The sequence below is a fragment of the Gadus macrocephalus genome, chromosome 19, assembly GCF_031168955.1.
Source record: "Gadus macrocephalus chromosome 19, ASM3116895v1".
Classification (NCBI taxonomy): Eukaryota; Metazoa; Chordata; class Actinopteri; order Gadiformes; family Gadidae; genus Gadus; species Gadus macrocephalus.
The window spans coordinates 12,967,860-12,988,844 of NC_082400.1; the positions used below are offsets into that span (position 1 = coordinate 12,967,860).

The 20,985-nt window shown below is 50.3% G+C and overlaps 1 protein-coding gene and 1 long non-coding RNA gene across 4 annotated transcripts in view; both read left to right on the plus strand.

Moving 5' to 3' along the window:
- The window catches only part of tbc1d22a (TBC1 domain family, member 22a), an 80,211-nt gene extending 60,524 nt beyond the window's left edge, over positions 1 to 19,687 (plus strand). For 2 of the 3 annotated variants that reach the window (XM_060037837.1, XM_060037840.1), the window contains 2 exons: positions 6,418 to 6,493; positions 17,970 to 19,687. In XM_060037837.1, coding sequence (XP_059893820.1) covers positions 6,418 to 6,493; positions 17,970 to 18,187 — 294 coding nt within the window. In that variant the 3' untranslated portion in view covers positions 18,188 to 19,687. The remainder of the gene's footprint in view (positions 1 to 6,417; positions 6,494 to 17,969) is intronic. The other variant, XM_060037838.1, reaches the window with a different exon arrangement.
- LOC132447280 (uncharacterized) lies at positions 7,912 to 10,976 on the plus strand. The gene is made up of 2 exons (XR_009523063.1): positions 7,912 to 9,600; positions 9,763 to 10,976. It is a non-coding gene; the product is annotated as an uncharacterized LOC132447280 (long non-coding RNA).
- Positions 19,688 to 20,985: the final 1,298 nt, after the last annotated feature.

Genomic DNA, 20,985 nt, shown 5'->3' on the forward strand with positions numbered 1-20,985 from the left:
GACGACGTTATTTTCTCTTTTCCAACATTGATGTGTAAAAGGCGGCGTGTGGCTCAGGAGGTAGAGCGGGTTGGCTGGTAACCGGAAGGTTGCTAGTTCGATCCCCGGCTCCTCCTAGCGAGTGTCGAGGTTTCCTTGAGCAAGACGCCTCGAATGCTCCCGACGAGCTGGCTGTTGCCTTGCATGGTCGACACCACCCTCAGTATGTGAATGTGTGCATGGACGGGCGAGTGTGTGTTTTGTGTTGGCTGCTTCCTGTTTAGCTAGCTCTGTGTTTGCCGCCTGACCTTTTCATCTTAAATCTTAGAAGACAGTAACTTCAAGAGACCTTGGAGTTTGTTCATGTATTCCCATATCTTGAGTCCCCTTATGCTCTATGGTAATATGCCATGTTTCATCGTTCACCTTTTTTCCGGGATCATTAAAAAGTAATATTCTCTGCTGCCTTTTCCTTGAGCAAGGCCCCGGGCTTACCCTAACCCTCAGCCTGGGTGTCCCTGGTGTGCTAGTTGTTGGCCTGCATGGTTTCCCAGCAGTGTGTGAACGTGTGTGTAGTTAAGCAGGAAGGGGAGGGTGTGTGATGTGATTACTCTATTTCTTTGTCCGTCGTTATTTGCCTGGCTAATCCAATGGAGTAAACACTCTAGGGCCGCTATTAAGAGTCAAACGTTGATCAATAGTTTGATAAATCGATCTGATTATTTTCCATTGTTATATTAGTTAGGTATAACTCATCTATCAACCACAACGTAGACTGCTAATTACATTCCCTGATCTCTCATCCGTATAAGGTCATGACCAAATATGGAAATTCAAATGTGCATCACGGTTAGTAAACACAAACCGCATAGTAACATTAACAGGCATTGGATGGGAAGTACCTTTATTCAGACACGGTTACGTGCAATTGAGAACGTCTAATGCAAACTTCATTCATGTGGGTAACTGTAGTTGGGTGTATGACTCCCATTCCTTCATTCTTCTGCTAAATTGAATCGGGTGCAACAAAAAAAAAACAGTTAAAATGATAATGGAACAATTTTGCAAAAGTGTGGATTGATTTCTAAATCTCTGCGGCCCGGCCCCCAAAGGTGCGCGCCCCTGTGGTTGAGAAGCACTCCAGTAAAGTGAGTGGAGGGGCCAGACAGCGCTCCATAAATGCAGTCCATTTAACATTTCAAACTCTGGGGGGGGGGGGGCTCAGGTGCCCCCCGCCTGCCTATTTGGTTTTCCTCTGCGCCGCCCAAACTGTGAGCCAGGCAGCGGTCCTCCACCAGAGCCCGTTCAAATTCAAAGAGGTGGATGGAGGGAGGAAGTGATGACAAGTTTAAAAATCCATTATTCCCCCAGTACACCCGGGAGGCACTCTCGGTTTTAAAGAGATCCGACGGAAACCCGCCTGTTATGCTAATTCCCTGTCCCCGGCTTCTTCGGCGGGGGTCCTTAATGGGATTCAGCCCCGGACGCCACCAGGAGAAATGCTAATGCCGTGCCCGTTAGTACGCACCACTAACTCTAATGTAGGAAGGCCCCTGGCCCCCTGGTCAGGCTCGGGTCCCAGGGGCCCCATGCCAGGCCAGGCCGGCCCCGCTGGTGGTTCTGACCCGGGACAGGTGGTCCTGGAGGGGTCGGACCTTCTGAGTGGGGAAGAGAGGGGAGAAGGAGGGCAGAATGAAGTAGATTGGTGAATGTGTTGTGGGCGACATGTGGCTCAGGAGGTAGAGCGGGTTGGCTGGTGACCGGAAGGTTACTGGTTCGATCCCCGGCTCCTCCTAGCTGAGTGGCGAGGTGTCCCTGAGCAAGTTGCCTTGCATCGTTGACACCGCCGCCATTGGTGCATTAATGGGTGAGCGTTGGGCAATATTGTAAAGCACTTTGAGTGGCCACTGGTCAGAAATGTACAATTTACCAATTTACTTTTTTTTTGTTCCAAAAAGTGCTAAACTTTAGTTAAAACGAATCCAGGGGAAGCTCACTGGAAGCTCACATTTTAGAATATCATAATATACAAATATTTCTGAGGAAGCTTCAGTTGTCAGTGCCAGCACGAAAGATGGACAGTTGGTCAGAGCTCCAAACACTCAACAAATTAATTTAAACTATTTCTTCAGACTTTTTTAGTTATATTGTACATATATATATATTGTGCTCCATATGCCATCTATTTCATAAAAATGATGAAACAACCTCCAAATGGGAATTTAAATCCTGCAATAATTCAAGTTCTTATGCATGCAAATATAACTTATATTTGAATGGATATAATATATTTATCCTCCATCAGCAGCACAGAGAGTAATAATACTTGGATTTTGATTCAAACTGTTTTGCCCTCTGTTTGTTCACACACACACATGCACGCACGCGCGCGTCAAGACACGGAGCGGCGTCTTGGCACCACCAGTGTTGTGAGACCAGGCCTCGTTAAGGCACCAGGCCCGGGTTTAGCCCCAGGCCCTGGTTTAGCACCAGGCCCTGGTTTAGCCCCAGGCCCTGGTTTAACCCCAGGCCCTGGTTTAGCCCAGGCCCTGGTTTAGCACCAGGCCCTGGTTTAGCCCCAGGCCCTGGTTTAGCCCCAGGCCCTGGTTTAGCCCCAGGCCCTGGTTTAGCACCAGGCCCTGGTTTAGCCCCAGGCCCTGGTTTAGCACCAGGCCCTGGTTTAGCCCCAGGCCCTGGTTTAGCCCCAGGCCCTGGTTTAGCACCAGGCCGTGTTGGGGCTGGTCTTATCTCCGTTCCCCTCTATCCGGGGAGGGTTCCATCTGTTCCTCCGAGGCCCGGTGGGGGCTGCCAGCAGAGGGGTCTCCCTGGGCCGGCAGCAGGGGCACGGCGGTCAGCCAGGCGCTTCCTGTCCCGTTCTGGTCCCCCCCCCCCCCGGGGGGGCGGGGGGCGGGAGGCGGCGGGGACGGGTTGGCTGGGCTGTCACTCATCCTGCGCCCACAGACGGCAACTTGCAGACACTCAGTAGAGTGATATGAACACAAACGCACGCACACACACACACACACACACACTAACACACGCACACACACACACTCACACGCACGCACGCACGCACGCACAGTGCGCCGGGGCCAGCTGGAGTGTGTTCGTGTAGGGCCCGGTTGAGTGACAGGACGTGTGTCGGGGTCCCTCGAGGGAGGGTGTGCGTAGCGACGGTGTGTCGGCGTGTGTGCGCGTCTGGCACATACATATACATAAGTGTCAGTGAGGACGGAAGGGGTTTCCGTGGGATTGTGTGTCTACTCTGCTTGTGGTTTGCATTGAGTCGTGTCAATGATGGACCTTGGGTTTGGCGGAGCTGCACTGAGGATTTCCTCCGAGACGGAGCGCTGAAGGCTACATAGACGTGCACAAATGCACACACACACACACACACACACACACACACACACACACACACACACACACACACACACACACACACACACACACACACACACACACACACGCGCACGCGCACACTGCAATATGTTTTGTGGCACAACATTTTCTATTCATATTGAGTTCGTTTTCACTGATACTTTAGTGCTTTTGGCTCTGTCTGTCTGTCTGTCTGTCTGTCTGTCTGTCCGTCATTCTTTATGATGCTGTTTTATACACACACACACACACTCAAACACACACACACTCGGATGATTATTGCCTGTCTTGCTTTGGTCCTGCCGTCAACTCTGACTTTCATTGTTGTCCACATCTTATCTGGTCCTGTCATCTCCTGACACACACACACAGATGTGTATTGTACTCCGGGTCATGTCCACCTTCGTGACAGACATCCTTGGCCACAATGAGAGCCAATCACTGAGCAGCCTGCAGCCATTGTTGTTGTTAATAGAGGAGAGGGGACATCGACCCAGAGGGGGGAAGGTTGACAGAGGGAGGGAGAGGGGAGGGGGGCGAGAGGGAGGGAGAGAGAGAGAGGGGAGGGAGATGGAGAGAGAGATAGGGAGAGGGGGGGGGTGAGAAAGACAGAGGAGATGGAGAGAGAGAGAGATTGGGGGGGGGGAGAGAGATATGGGCGGGGGGGAGATGAGAGAGAGAGGAGGGGGGAGAGAGGGGGGGAGAGAGAATTAGAGAATTAAAACGAGCAGCTTTAATAATGCAGATGTAATTAGTTGTGCCCTCTAGCTCTTTAGACTGGCCCTTCACTTGTTTAAAGCCCCTAACCACATTAAGAAGCTGGGGGCCGAGGGGCGCAGGGGGGAGACGGGGTACACCGATGGTAGGGCGGAGAGATGGAGATCCTCAATCTCAGATGGTTTGGTCCATTCTGTCCTCTGGAGAAATCTCCAAGTACAAAACCCGTATTGTGCTTTGTATCCTCATGTTTAGACTTTAAATGAACGAACATTTATATGTATGTTCATAATACCTGTTTATTTAATGTCGTTTTCCCATCCTAGGATGGGGACGTTTATTCAGTCCTTTGGACATCCTTTCATGATTGTTTTTCCACTTGTTTATTCCTTCACTTTGTTCAGTGTTTGGTTTAGCTCTTGGCCTTTTTAAAGGGGAACTCTGCGCGGAGAAAATACTATTAAAAATATAAGCTTTTTGTGAACTGTAGGTTGTAATTCCAATAGGGAACAAAGATGAAAAAATTGGAAGATTAAAAAAAAGAAATAGCTTATTATTTAAAAACATATTTTTTAAAACAGCATCAGCTTTTAGACTAAACATTTCTTTCCTTCTCTCTAATTCAGTTATCATGACATGAGAATACAGTTGTCATGATATGAGAATACACTTGTCATGAGATTACAGTTGCATGTAATGACGTGAGAATACAGTTGTCATTTCATGACATTAGTTGTCATGTCGTGACATTAGATTACAGTTGGCATGCCATGATATGAGATTACAGTTGGCATGTCATGACATGAGGTCACCGTTGTCAAGATATGTCAATAAGGTAAACAAAAGGAGTCCATTGTTGGAAAGGATAAAGCTATACAGGTAGAGAGGGAGAGAGCGATTTAAAAAGGAAAAAGGGATGGAAGGAGAGGCAGATATGAAAGGATGAAACGAAAGAGGGAGTGGAAGAAGGAGGGAAGGATGTGAAAGGATGACGGAGTTATAGGAGAGAGATATTGAGGGAGAGGGGGAGGTAGGGAGGATATAGAAGTGAAAGGAAGGAGAGAGAACCAGAGGGCGAACGAGTCTGAGTGACATCGTCATGTGGTGGCTTACACACACACACACGCACATACACACACACACACGCACACACACACACACACACACACACACGCACACACACACACAGGGCTGCTCTGCTGAGCCTGAAGGACAACCAGAGCTGTATGTTGCTTAATGACTTCTCTCTCTCTCCCTATTTTCCTGCCACCCTCTCTCCCTGTCCCTCTCTTTGCGTCTTAACCTCTTTCTCTCTGCTTCTTTCCCTCTCTGTGTCTCTCCCTATTTTTGTCTTTCTCTCTGCCCTTCTCTTAATCTCTCGCTCTCTCACTCTATCACACCACCTCTCTCTCCCTCACTGTCTATCTCTTTCTCTCCCTCCCTCACTCTCACTCCATCGTTCTCTCCCTCCCTCCCTCCCTCTCCATCGTTCTCTCCCTCTCTCTCTCTTCATCATTCTCTCCCTCTCTCCCTCCCTATCCCTTTCCCTCTCTCTCACTCTCACTCCATCTTTCTCTCCCTCCCTCTCTCTCTCCATCATTCTCCCCCTCTCCCTCCCTATCCCTCTCTCTCACTCTCCATCGTTCTCTCCCTCCCTCTCTTTCTCCATCGTTCTCTTCCTCTCTTTCTATTTGCCACCTCAGCTGTTTTCTAGACACTCTGAAATTACCCCTCCAGGAAACCTTATTTGCTGTGTGTGTGTGTGTGTGTGTGTGTGTGTGTGTGTGTGTGTGTGTGTGTGTGTGTGTGTGTGTGTGTGTGTGTGTGTGTGTGTGTGTGTGTGTGTGTGTGTGTGTGTGTGTGTGTGTGTGTGTGTTGTGTAACCTTACCATGTGCCCCATATGCCAAAAAAAACAGAATAATCTTCAGATCAGCTCCGTATATACACTATAAAATACAATCTACTCCCAGTCCACCATGTCGCTGCGTGTGATCGCTTCAGATGAACATCATGTATATAAAAACTGAGCTCAAACCAGACAATAACCCAGCATTATCAGCTGGTATGCAGGGGCAGGGTAGTGGCCATACTACGACATCCAAAGCTTCTGGGTTCGATCCCCAATGTCCACCTGTAGGCGTTGTATAACAAGAGGCCTTTACCCTGTTATAAACTGAATGAGAGGATCAATCAAATAATGAGATGTATAACTATCATGACAACTGACTTCCAGTGACCACAATATACAAAAACGACAAGCGACCAAAAGTGGTAAACACTGCAATGGCGCCACAACAGTAACCATAGCAACTCAGCTTCACTTGTGTCCCCCTGTGCAGGATAACTACACGTTTGCCCAGCCCGGGATTCAGAGGAAAGTCAAAGCCCTGGAAGAGCTGGTCAGCCGGATCGATGGTGAGACGCCCGTCTGTCTGCCTCCAAGTCTGTCTGTCTGTCTGCCTCCATGTCTGTCTGTCTGTCTTCATGACTGTCTGTCTGCCTCCAAGTCTGTCTGTCTGTCTGCCTCCATGTCTGTCTGTCTGTCTTCATGACTGTCTGTCTGTCTCCAAGTCTGTCTGTCTCCATGTCTGTCTGTCTATCTCCATGTCTGTCTGTCTGTCTGTCTCCATGAATGTATGTCTGTCTTCATGACTGTCTGTCTGTCTGTCTGTCTGTCTGTCTGTCTGTCTGTCTGTCTGTCTGTCTGTCTGTCTGTCTGTCTGTCTCCATGTCTCCATGTCTGTCTCTCTGTCTCCATGTCTGTCTATCTGTCTCCATGGATGTATGTCTGTCTTCATGACTGTCTGTCTCTCTGTCTCCATGTTTTTCTGTCTGTCTCCATGTCTTTCTGTCTACCTTCATGACTGTCTGTCTCTCTGTCTCCATGTTTTTCTGTCTACCAGTATGCCTGCTCTTCTTTCTACTGGGCGGCCATGTTTGTCTGTCTTTCTAACTGCCTGTCTCTCTGTCTGTCTCCTTGTCTGTCTCTCTCCCTTTCTGCGTGACTGCCTTGCCTGCCTTTTCTGCCTGCCAGTTTGTCTGTCTGTCTGCCTGCCTTGTCAGCCTGTCTGTCTTGTTACATTTTTCTCCTTTCGTCTTCCATTGTGTCGCGTTAACATATTCTCTTACCACTGCGCACTGGAAGGAATCGGTGACACGCACACAAACCCAAACCAACCTTCTGCACAGGCAGCGTTTCGGTGCCCTGGTAACGTCCCCCTGCTACGTCGGTGTGTGTGTTCCCCTCCCGCGACTCCATCTCCTGTTCTCCATCCCGGCTCCTCTCCGCTAGGCCACGACACGCATCGCTTTGGGACGGGTCTCGGGCTCGTCCGCTGACGGCAACCTTTTACACAACTCCTGATGATTATATTCATCGTCTGCTTTGGAAGATTAGTCCCCCTACTTATGTCGGGAAAGGAGCAAAATGAATCAAAAGTAACCTCTCCCGCAGAGCCATATTTTGTTGCATCTGTTTCCTCCGTGACCCTGTGTGACCCCGTTCTTCTCCCTCCGACGTCTCGCTGTCTAAAGGCACTTCACCGTTCCGCCGGCTCCAGCGAATCGCCGGCCAAAATACACCGCACGCTTTCCACACGCTGTGCAGGATACATCCAAATTTAGTGTTACCCTGAGAAACGGCGGCATTAGTGAATTAAACCTGCTCACACCTCCATTGACGCCACCGCTGCCAGTTGGCAATTAGAAAGATTGGAAAGTTCCCTGTTCTTGTCTGGAAGACAAGGTCTCGAGAAGGGAAAAAAGGTATGTTATTTTTGGGGGAGATTCAGGGCTTTTTGTTGGGGGAGATTCAGGGCTTTGAGATGGAGAGATGGGGGAGAGAGGGGGTGTTAAGAGGGAGGGAGATGGCTGAGAGGGGGTGTTGCGATGGAGAGATGGGGGAGAGAGAGTGTGTTAAGAAGGATAAAGATGGGTGGGAGAGGTAAATGCTTGGTACACACTAAATGATAATTTGCCTGATTGCGTGGCCAATTTTCTCCTTCCAACGCTAGCGAGCAAAGGCCCGATTTTTTGATGGTTCTTACGATTTGGTTGCCAGATTACCCTTTTGTGTGGGGTATTTTAATTCTCTTTTAAAGGACTTGGCCGGTTCGCCTGATACCGCAGGTGAATTGATGACATTGTCTGTGTCGAGTTGTAAACCATACCTGTTTTTTCTCCGTTATGGCGCGTAGTGTGATTGGTCAGTTGGCCAGTGTTTGACATCCATTACGCTCCAGATGAGTGTTCAGCACGATCTCGTAAATGGAGCTCAGGGTTCTCCAGCAAAAGTGCAAATGAACTGCCCCGGCTGGGTCGTTTATCATCTTTAACCCATGAACGAAGCAATCAACTAATAACATTAACTGGTTTGAAGGCAGCAATATGCAATCTGTGTTCGCGCTCACGGACGTAGCGACAGAGCTAGACACTGAGCGGCGATACTTTAGGACTCTTGAATGTTAAATGCTCTGATCACGAGCACGGCGGTGAACCTTGGATCCAACAGTGGATTGTTTGTTGCTTCGACCCACCGGGTTCACTGGACTGGTTCAGTTCGGGGAAAAAAGGAGGATTTGTTCTGTGTCCGTTCATAAAACCGTGAACGGAGCACTTTAGATTCAGAGGTGAATGCTGAGGCCGTGATTTAGATTGCACTCTTCCTGCAGATACCCTCGCGGCTTGGAGAAATGTTGCTTGGTATTGATGGTGCGTTTTAGTATTCTCTGCGAAACATCTCGGATCTGACGCCACGCCCACACTTCAAGCGTTTTATTATTTTGCTCGGCCGTTGGAGGAAAACATGGACGCCACCCGGAAAGCTGTTGTCGCGGTAGCATTGGAAGAGTACCATGCGCTCCAAAATAGGTAGGCTATAGGCCATAGGCAGAGATACGGACGCAGTAAGGTATTGCAGTAATACGAGTGATTTGAAATTGACATTTAATCCACCAAAGCGGTCCAAGCACAATGAAAACAGTTCACGCTTCAAGTCACACTGGGCGCAGCCATCTTGAATTCTGTCTCGGAATTTTGCTCGGTCACCACTGAGTTCAACCGAGATGGCGAGTTCGCCGTCCGAGGAAATGGGGCGTTTTCGTGCGTGTCGCTAGGCAACGTCCTCGGACCTCCGAGACGGATGGATAATAAAACGCTGCATTAGCTTCCGAAGCTAACGAAGATAGCGGCGTGGCCGCTATCGTCGTTCAGAATCATACTGCCTACGGGGCTTTCTTGTGTCGGACCCTCAGAGTTTAATTAGAAATGTTTTGACCAAAGTGGACCCTTAGAGATTTGTGAGATTTCCGGATTTGAGGACAGGGTTTTAGGGAACTGGGTTGTTAGGGAATGGAGTCGGTTGTTTCCATTCCAATATGGTGTGCTGTTCTGGCCGATCATTGCCCTCCTCTCACCTAATGAGCAGAACCTTTAAATGTATGTTAATATGTCGTTGGGCGTGTGGTCTGTCCTGTTCTCTGTGAAAAACGGAAAGGTAGAGCGAGAGGTAGGGAGAGAGAGAGGTAGGGAGAGAGAGAGGTAGGGAGAGAGAGAGGTAGGGAGAGAGAGAGAGAGAGGTAGGGAGAGAGAGAGAGAGAGAGGTAGGGAGAGAGAGAGGTAGGGAGAAAGAGAGAGAGAGAGGTAGGGAGAGAGAGAGGTAGGGAGAGAGAGAGGTAGGGAGAGAGAGAGAGCAGTTTAAAAGTGTGGAGGTGGGAGAGAAAAACAAAGAGAAAGGCAGCGAGGTACAGCTAGAGAGACGGAGATGGAGAGAGGTTGAGAAGGGAGGGGAGGGCGAGAGAGGGAGGGGGAGAGGTTGAGAGGGGGAGGGAGAGCGAGAGTAAGAGCGAGAGAGTTCTTAATCAGAGTTCTTAACTTGGACCTGAAGGTCGCCGGGGTCGCTCGGCAGCTGCATCTGGGGTGAGGGTTAACGTCTCTGATGTCTGGAGTTAAACGCCTGCTACCTGTCGGGTTGCCTAGCAACAGCTGCAGGTGTGTGTGTGTGTGTGTGTGTGTGTGTGTGTGTGTGTGTGTGTGTGTGTGTGTGTGTGTGTGTGTGTGTGTGTGTGTGTGTGTGTGTGTGTGTGTGTGTGTGTGTGTGTGTGTGTGTGTGTGTGTGTGTGTGTGTGTGCCTCCCTGCCATACAAGTGACTGTAGATAGACAGCTGAGTGCTGGAACTCGCACATTATTACTGCGCTGAAACACCTCCAGACCTCCGCAGGCACACCACACACACACACACACACACACACACACACACACACACACACACACGCTGATCACTGCAGTGAAGAAAAATTCTGTTGTGAGGAGGAATGTAGCGGTATCTTAACGAGATACAAGCATTTCTATTAAGATCCAAAAATACCACAAAACAAGCACATAGTCTGGGCTGTGGCAGCGCAGCGAGTTTTCACACACACACACACACACACACACACAACACTTGGAAGCTTATTAAACCCCAACTTATGTGTTACAATGCGCAGACCCCCGACAGAGAAACACGTGGAATTTAATTAAGACGCGCACGAACACACACGCAGCCTCAAGTGTTGCACAAAGCCCTACGATTTTCTATTCATAATTAATTAGTTTTTACTGATACTTTATTGTATTTGGCTCTGTCCGACTGTCCGTCTGTATTTCTGATGAGAGCGTGAGTGAGAGAGGGAGATGGAGGGAGGTTGAACGAGAGCGATGGACACACAGACACACACACACAGACACACACACACACACACACACACACACACACACACACACACACACACACACACACACAGACACACAGACACACAGACACACACACACACACACACACACTCGTCAGAGAGGAGTCAGGAGGAGGGGATGGGAGGTGAATCAGAGAACAAGGACTGATCAGCCCCCTGGTTCTGTTCCAAAGACGCTCAGTGTTCTGCTCTGACCTTGTGACGCTCCTAACACTCCCCTGGGTCACCTGCACCTGTCAGCCAATCAGAGAGGAGGGATGCGCTGCCTGGATTAGGAGGGAGAGAGAGGGAGAAGAGAGAGGGGGAGAGATAGAGAGAGGCGAAATGGGGGGGGGGGGGGGGGGGGGGGGGGGGGGGGGTATAGGGTGAAAAGAGAGATTGCTATTATCCTTATTTCATATTGGTGATACTCAACATATTACAACCTTTGAATGCTTAATAATGCCAACAAACATTGTGTTAAGGTTGAATTGTTCAAGGGAGAGAAAAGTATATAGACTTGCAGTGACGATGTCAAACAGAGAGAGAGAAAGAGTTGCATAACCCTTTATGTTTACCTTTGGATTTTTAGCTGTTTGCTTCGACCTGTCTGTCTGTCTGCCCTGTCCGTCAATCTGTCTACCTGCTGTGTCATCGACGGTCACGGCTACCTCTGCCATCAGCGTCGCTAGCATCTCGCGGGGATCAGATTGCGCTTAGAGTCTAGCGTTACAGGATTGTCTTTCTTTGCGTTGTTGACGCAGCAGCCGATGGCGAGAATGATGACCGCACAGGCTGTCGTCACCCATGGCTCTGTTTAACTGGTGCTCGCACTTTGAGAGATAGCTCACTGTTTTAGCTATAGCTCGCTGTTTTAGCGATGGCTCTGTGTAACTGAAGCTTGCGGTTTGAGCTCTCTGTTTCAGCTCTAGCTCGTGGTATCAGAGATAGCTCTCTGTTTAAGCGATAGCTGACTTTTTCAGCGATACCTTGCTGTTTCAGCTTTAGTTCGCTGTTTTAGTGATAGCTTGCTGATTTAGCGATAGCTCTCTTGTTCAGCTATAGCTCGCGGTATTAGTGATAGCTATCTATTTGCGCGATAGCTCTCAGATTTAGCGATAGCTTGCGGATTTAGCGAAAGATCCCTGATTTAGCAATAGCTCTCAGTTTTGGCGATAGCTCTCTGTCCTAGCTAAAGCTCGTGGTATTAGCCATAACTCTCTGTTTTGGCTATCTCTTATGGTATTAGCCGTGACCCTCGCATGCAGACATGAGCCGACTCAAAGGCGGTCTTCTGTGGGAGGTGGAGGTAGAGCAGAGACCTTAGCATAAGCCCCTCCGCTCAGGAGGCCGGCGGCTCGCTCAAAGGGCTCAGCCTCGGGGCCCCCTCGGCAGGGCCCACTGGTCGCTGGTCAGAGCCCAGAGCTCTGAGTGTATGAGGGTCTGAGGGAAGGGGTACGGTCACCGGCCAATCGCTGAGGTTTACGGCCGGCGCAGCAACGTGAAGCGACACCATGCTTCTCTTCCAAGATCCCGGGGAGCTGGCGCAACAATTGGCAGCATGCTCATGTACAACAGCCAGTTCATCACTCTGAGATACACTGGGCTTCTCTGCTGCCTTCAACTCCCGGACAGAAACATTTGAATTCGCGACGGTGGAAATGTTGACATCAGCCAATTATCCATGCCGTTCTGAATCGGAAATCTGATGAATCATTTCGGTGTAAACATTTCAAAGGGGTGGTGGTCAATAGAGGGGGAGAAAGACTGGGACGACCGTCGGTAGGAAGAGGTGGATGAACAGAGAGAGGGAGAGTGATGGAGGGGGCGGGGAAGGGGCCGGAGAGATTGATAGGGAGGAAGAGAGGGATGGATGGGGAGGGGGTGATGGCGGGGACGGGGGAGAGGATAAAGAGAGGGATGGGTAGAGCGAAAGGTCAGTGTTTCATTGGATTAATGTTCACAATACCTGGGTCACCAAGTTGGTCTTCAGTTCACCTCTCTGTCACCCGCGCCCCCCCTCTCTCACTCTCCATCTCTCCACCTCTCTCTCCATCTCTCTCTTCCTCTACCTCTCCATCTTTTCCTTCCCCCTCTCCCTGTCTCCCTCTCGGTCTCCCTCTCTATTACACCAGACGGATCTCCCTCTATCTCTCTTACCCTCTCGCTCCCTGCTCGGTTTAAATGCAGCTCACAGCTCTCTCCATCTCCGTCAAACAGAGGGCAGACACTCAAGAGAGCGTGCATGAGAGAGAGAATGAACCACGCCTACCTTTAGTCAAAGCAGGGGTGTTGGGGGTATAAAGAATAAAGAAAAAGGAACGAACGGAAGTGAGGAGCAGAGACGGGAACGGTTGTGGCGTTGTGTCTTGAACCGTCCGCCGCTTCCCCGGCCCAGTCTCGCCTCCCTCCCCCCCCTCTGATCCTCGCGGTAACCTTTTAGTGGCTGCGTTGTGCGTTCCCCTCCCCTCTCCGGATCAGGGCATGTGTGCGTGGATCATAACCTGTTCTGCCCTGCCCTCAGACGGCTGCCTGTGTGTGCTGTGGGGACACACCGGGCCAGAACACCGTATCACCGCATGGATTGTTTCTGACGTCTGACCTTTCGGCTGTTTGTTTTGGGGTGGGTGGATGTGTCGTCTTTGAGGAAGCCCAGCTAGTTTTTTTTCTCCTTCAGGAGAGGCTTTTTAAATATGTGTTTAGCGAGGGTACAAACGATGATGGAAACCAGCGCTGAGGCTTGTGTGTGTCGGCGACCCACTGCCTTCGGGGCCTTCAGGAAAAATCCCATCGTCGATGTGCATAAACATCTGCTTCTGCGTGCATGACAGACATGACGTCATATTCAATCTCTCGGTGAACGCTTTGATTCACATTCTGCCGGGAAACGTTTCCCTGTCAATTTAATTCCAAGGGGGGTCAATTTACATTGATAAATCATGTGGAAAAATCTCTGACTCTCTGTGTCTGACTCTGTCTCTCAGCCTCTATCTCTCCCTCTGTCTCGCTCTGTCTTTCTCTGTCCAGTCTGTCCACTCACAGCCAGTCTGTCCACCCACATCCAGTCTGTCCCTCGCGTCCAGTCCGTTACCGCGGTAAACCAACTCCTCTCTGTACAGAACGCTTTAGATGCTTTTGCTTTTCAAATGCAGTTAAACTGAATTTGAATAAGCATAAAACGAAAACAACAGATCAGTTGGGCTTTGAATCATTTAAAGTGACCCTGGTTCAAAGGAGCTGAAGAGAGGCGCGTGGACCATGTTTTAACTCTCCTTCATCTGCATTCCCCTCATCGATTCGTTTACTTGCTGGCTTACTGCTCTGGTCATACGGTAATGCATTGATCGTGCCAATACACTGTTTAGAGAGAGGCACAGACGTAGCCTTGAGGGAGCGAGAGAGGGAGAGGGAGGGAGAGATAGGGGGAGAGGGTTAGGAGAGAGGAAAGAGGTTTAGGAGAGAGAGAGAGAGCGAACAGAGGGTAAGGAGAGAGAGATTCGGTTAAGAGAGAGACCGGGTTAGGAGAGAGAGAGATAGGAGAGAGAGAGAGGGAGAGAGGGAGAGTGGGAAAGAGGGAGAGGGGGAGAGGGGGGGAGAGGGAGAGGGAGAGAGAGAGAGAGAGAGGAGGACACAGAGAAACGGCAGTGAGAGTGGAGCTGTAATTACGTTTGGTGGAGAGGAGAGCTGGCCCGCACAGAATCTGCCTCGTTGGCAAAACCTTAAAAGATATTCACCAGTCAGTTTGCGACCTTTGACCTTCTCCTTGACCCACCCCCACCGCCCCCAGCAACACCAGCACCAGCAGCTGCTACGCAACCTTGCTAGTCAGCTCGCGGCCCGAGCCACACATGAACAGGAAGTGGAGACAAGAAAACTGCGATGTCATTTCCATCTGCCTCCACACCTGCTCTCTACCTCCATCCTCCTCCACCAGTACCCCCACCACCTCCACCTCCGCCACAACCACCACCACCAGTTCCACCACCACCAATACCACCATCACCAGTACCACCTCCACCAGTACCACCACCACCTCTACCACCACCACCAGTACCCTCACAACCTCCCCCACCACCAGTACTACCTCCACCAGTACCAGCACCACCAATATCACCATCACCAGTACCACCTCAAGCTCAACCAGTACCACCACCTCCACCAGTTCCACCACCACCTCCACCAATACCACCACCTCCACCAGTACCCCCACCAGTGCCACTGCTCAAGCTGTGGTTTCCATACCAGCATGCAGGGCACTGAGTTCCCATTACCAGTGTGGTGGGGGGGGGGGGGCAGCAGCAGGACTACTGTTTGTAGTTCGTCTCATTCAGACTCCTCCTCAGAACCCTGTAAACAAAACTCCCCTGGTTTACCCCGAATTAAACCACCGTCCGCGGGCGTGCTTTTGATTAGTCGTTCCGAGCCCCTTTTAAAGTGTGGCCTACGGTGTCAACACGAGAAGTGTTCATCCCGTTACATGATGGATGGATCCACCCAGCAGCCTACACAGTAGTAGGCTCCCCATCCATCATGCAGCCGGGTGGACACTGTGGGGCGGTGGTGAGAGAGGGTAGTGCAGGCGGTAACTTTTTGCTGGAAATAGACCCCCCTTTTTTTATGTACAAAATAGTGTGGCTACGTAAATGGACTGCATTCATACTGCGCTTATCTAACCGGTGGCCACTCAAAGCGCTTTACAATATTGCCCAACATTCACACATTCATGCACACATTCCCCCGTCGACGGCGGTGGCAACCACGCAAGGAGACGGCCACCTCGTCGAGGCGTCCTGCTCAGGGACACCTGGACCCTCGGCTAGGTGGAGCTAGGAGGGGCAGAGGGGATGGCTCGTAACCGCAAGGTTACGAGCCATCCCCTCTGCCCCCTGAGCCAAATGCCGCCTCTTTGTGTATTTGTTCCATTATACGTTTTCCGTTCTGTTTTGTTTTTGCTAGATGAATGCACATGCAAATGCAGATTCGTTCAACGTTTGCATATGAAACGTGATCATGGATTTTCTCCCTGACCATTTTGTGGAACAGGTCAAAGGTCGAAGGTCGCAACCCGCCGCTGTGGGGTACATTCTGAACCTGCTGTTAGTTTATGTCTAGCCCCTGGTTCATATTGACGGAAAACAACCCGAGAAGTGTGATGATCAACTTTCCGTCGTGGTGTCGGTGCTAAGGCACACTGTGAGATGAGCGAGAGATTAGTGTGGCACAACACTGTTACGAGCTGTCAGGCTTGGTGCCAGGCAGCCCTGTCGCTAGAGCCACTCACAGACAACACAGCTGTAGTGATCACAACGCTCTCATAATATACCGTGGGTGACATTCTCTTTATTCCCTATTCAGGTCTTCCAACGAACCGACAGAGAATTGCAAACTATGTCCCCTATTTTGTTTGGCCCTTCCCCTTTCTCACTGGAACCGCCCCTTTCTCACCGGCCCCGCCACATTGCTTCCACCCTCTCATGGACCCGGCCCGTCTCCTCTCATTGGTCGGGCCCAGCGCGTCTCAATAGCGCCAGCCCTCCCATTGGACGGCTTGTTGTTCGCGTTGCTCTCGTGTTTCCCTCTCTTCCTTAGCTTTTCTGCTGAAGACGATGATATCGGGCCCAGCGAGTTCATTAGCCTAGCGCTGAATTAAGCATCTCAGAGAATCTGCCTCCCTCTCTCCACCTTTCTTTGTGTGCCTTTGGCAGAGCGCTCGCCCTGCCATCCGTCTCTGGCATGTGTTGGATGTTTAATGAGCTTGGTTTTGTTTGTTTCTAACCATCCATGTGATAATCACCCTGCCAGCAGCCCTGACGCCTCCTTCCCCCCCAAGCCTACCTGTGTGTGTGTGTGTGTGTGTGTGTGTGTGTGTGTGTGTGTGTGTGTGTGTGTGATTGTGTGTGTGTGTGTGTGTGATTGTGTGACATATATCTATATATATATATTGGTGTCAGTCACTGTGCGCAGGGCTGGCAATGTTCCTTCCTTTTTACAGAGATGCTCTTGACAGCTCCATAATTACATCTCTATTGTGTGAGTGTGACAGTGTTCCGTGTGCTTTTATAACTTTGTGTGTGTTACCGTTTTTTGTGTGCATGCATATGCCCTACACACAATCTTATGGTGTGCGTTTATATGAATGAGTGTGTATCCTTCTGTATTGATATGCCCCTCCTGAGTGTGTGTGTGTGTAAATGCCTGTGTGTGTGTGTAAATGCCTGTGTGTGTTTGTTGATATATGTGTGTGTGTGGTAATGCCTATGTGTGTTTGTTGATCTGTGTTTGTGTGTGTGTAAATGGCTGTGTGTGTTTGTTGATCTGTGTTTGTGTGTGTGTAAATGGCTGTGCGTGTTGGGTGATTTGTGTTTGTGTGTGCTGACGCGGGTTCTGTTTATGTCGGTGTGTGTATCTCACTCTCTCTATTGTTACCTTAATCTCCATCCCTCTCTAAAGGCAAAACAAAGGTTAATTATAGAGTATCGTACTCTAGAACAAATTAGGTAATGAAGGGAGTTAATCAAACTATCTCCTGGACCTGGACTTAAGGAATTGAAGCAGTGTGCAACAGTAATTTACAAGCATTATGGTATAATCCAGTAAAATATGCAGGTACAGTAAAGGTCTCTGAGCTAAAGTTAGCTTGTTTGTGTTGCATTGGATGTCATCTGTTTATAAAAACAAGTGGCAAAACCTCTCTCTCTCTCTCTCTCTCTCTCTCTCTCTCTCTCTCTCTCTCTCTCTCTCTCTCTCTCTCTCTCTCTCTCTCTCTCTCTCTCTCTCTCTCTCTCTCTCTCTCTCTCTCTCTCTCTCTCTCTCTCTCTCTCTCTCTCTCTCTCTCTCTCCACACCAACCACACTTTCCGTCATTGTGAAAACAGGGCTAATTGGTTATGTTCTCCCCTCCGGTGAAATAATAATATTTAGCCGAGCTTAAGTGTCTCTTGTCTGCCCATCTCTCCCTCTGTCAGCCTGTCTTAAGAAGTCTATCCATATCTCGAACCTTCCATCAGTCTGTCTCTCTTTCAATCTGTCTGAAGCCCATCCGTCCCTCAGACAGCTCTCATAGCAAATCCATGACGCAGAAGGAATAAAAATTAAGATGCACACGTCTGCCGTAAAGCTGTGGTTATAACAGGAACAGAGATCTGTGATATTAACCCGTGTGTGTGTGTGTGTGTCTGCAGACTCCGTGCACCTCCACATGCAGCAATACGAAGTGGAGTATCTGCAGTTTGCGTTTCGTTGGATGAACAACCTGCTGATGAGAGAGCTGCCGCTACGATGTACCATCAGACTGTGGGACACCTACCAGGTACACACACACACACACACACACACACACACACACACACACACACACACACACACACACACACACAACCCCCCCCCCCCCCCCAAGTAGAAGGCCTCTCCCAGCCATCCTAACCCCTACCTGCTACTTAACGACACGTGGCGCCGAGGGAAACCAGAGAAAATGGAAACGTCGACTGTAATTGGCGCCGGATAAAAGCGTCCGCTAAACAGTTTGTCGGATCGGAATCGTCCCACACACCGCTGATGTCCCGCAGGTACGGGGCTTCGTCAAACGGAGCCGAACTCGTTAAGAACACCCGAATTACATGCCGTTCACGCTAATCCCACTCATACACACAGCTAGACAACAGCTGAACACACGCCTCAGATGTTTAACTAATCCGCCGGCTCGCTTACCGCAGGGGCAGGAAGCGTGCCAGCCCATTGTACCAGAGTCCTGTTTTTATTTGATAAGCAAGATCGCAGAAAGAGTTCTGCGTAATCGACCGCATTCTTAACCAAGCCTAACTGATCTTCCATTAATCATCCGAATCTTGTGTGTGTATGGTGGGTAAGCTACGATTATGTTAGTGGGCTGGTGCGCGGTGGAAATACTATCCGAATCCTTGTTGTCATTGTTGTTGTTGTTGTTGAGTGGTTCTGTCTGCGACGTGGACGCAGTTCCAAGAAACCGACCCTGGTTCTATCTGAAGCTCGCCAGTTTGTCTGCCGAACGCTGAAACGAAGACCACACAATTTGCTCACTTGGACAAATCTGTTGAAACCGTACTGGGTTTACTGTATATCGAGGGTAGGGAAAAAAAGCATTTGCATATCTCCAAAAGCAAAGATTGTCAGACTGGAGAATTTGGCGAAGAGAAAATGCAAAGTGTATCAAGCAAAGTGATTGACAAGCGACCAAAACAACACACTTCCTTTATCTTCCCCGTCAAATACAAGAAGTGCAGCAAGCCAAGACTGTGACTGACAACCCTTCCCGTCAAAACGAAAAACACACCAAACTTCTCCTTCGCTCCGACATCAAAGACACAGACCCCCGAACATCAGTGGCTGATGGGCGCGGCCCGGAGAGAGATCAGTGGATCAAACGGGCTGAAGTGGGACTAAGAGCAGGGTCAGATGTTAATTCCGTAACAACAAGTCCAGACCCGCTATTGATTCTGCGGCCCTTTGACACAAACAGCTGGGGTTGTCGTGAGCTTGGCGCGCGCCTCCACGCCACCAGCTTGTTAACCTTAGCGGGCGCCGTCGATGAAGCCTGATGCGGATATCGACCCGGCCCTCTGGGTGTGTGGATGTATACGTCTACAGGCTACAGGCTGCTCTTTGGGTGTGTGTATGTATACGTCTACAGCTACCGGCTGCTCTTTGTGTGTGTGTGTGTGTGTGTGTGTGTGTGTGTGTGTGTGTGTGTGTGTGTGTGTGTGTGTGTGTGTGTGTGTGTGTGTGTGTGTGTGTGTGTGTGTGTGTGTGTGTGTGTGTGTGTCTCCATGCTGCTCTTTGGATGTGTGGATGTTTACGTCTACAGGCTGCTCTCAGGGTGTGTGGATCTATACGTCTATAGGCTGCAGGCTGACCATTTCAGATCCAAATACGGGGTCATCGGCCCGGGAACCACGGCTGTATCTTTACAGAGCTCCTAGGAGGTCCCCCCCTTCCCCTGAGCACTGACACTAGCATCTGCCCACACCATTGTCTGACACCGCCTCCACATCCGGACCGAAACATCCCCAGAACGCTGATTCTCAAACGCCAACAAACAAGACAAACCGCGACGGAGACGGAGCGGCGGTGGTAACGCGAGCAGACAGCCCGTCAGCGCGTCGCTGGTTAGTCAAAACAGACGGCGACTCAAGCAGACAACCAGACAGTCGGTGTATCCGTACACGCACACCGTCATGTCGGCGCCCAGGTAAACAGCGAGACGGACGGTTAGTCAGACCGGAGGCGGACTTACTGAACACGCTCCCCCCGCACGCAGCTCCTCTGCGACTTTTGACTGAGAAATATGTTTTCGGTTTTTCCTGGGTTTATTTTTTCTATTCCGGCTTGGCTCAGATTTCACTGATCCAAACGCCGCTCTTTTTATATCCGAGCCTCCACCGCGCTCCTTTCAAAAGCCGACGGTTTCTGTCCACATGATCGAGACTGGGGGCCGGGCTAAGTGGAGGAGTTTCCACACACTTGGAATATGTACGAGAGGAAAAGTGGGCAACCTCGAGGGCTATTGAAGCCCTCTGCGATGGCCCAGGGAAGCCAGCGGTTTCGGCCTGATTCGTCGACTCCATGCGGTGTCCATGGCAACGGGCATTCTCCTCCCGCCGGCTGGCCCCTGCCTGTTGCTATAGCGAGCGGAGGAAAGAGCAGTGCTTAATGGTAAACGCTGAAAAACAAGGGTCAGCCAACGCTGAGAGAGGAGGGCCAGCCAGCCAGAGCGAACCAGGGAGCCAGCGTCATGAGAGGGAGGAAGAGTGGATGTAGGCCTGTTGGAGGTGTATGGGTGTGCTTGTGTGTTGGAGGTGTATGGGTGTGGATGTGTGTTGGAGGTGATGGGTGTGGATGTGTGTTGGAGATGTGGATGTGTGTTGGAGGTGTATGGGTGTGCATGTGTGTTGGAGGTGTATGGGTGTGGATGTGTGCTGGAGGTGGATGTGTGTTGGAGGTGTATGGGTGTGGATGTGTGTTGGGTGTGGATGTGTGTTGGAGGTGTATGGGTGTGTGTTGGAGGTGTATTGGTGTGGATGTGTGTTGGAGGGGTGTGGATGTGTGTTGGAGGGGTGTGGATGTGTGTTGGAGGGGTGTGGATGTGTGTTGGAGGGGTGTGGGTGTGCATGTGTATTGGAGGTGTATGTGTGTGTATGTGTGTGGATGTGGATGTGTACTGGA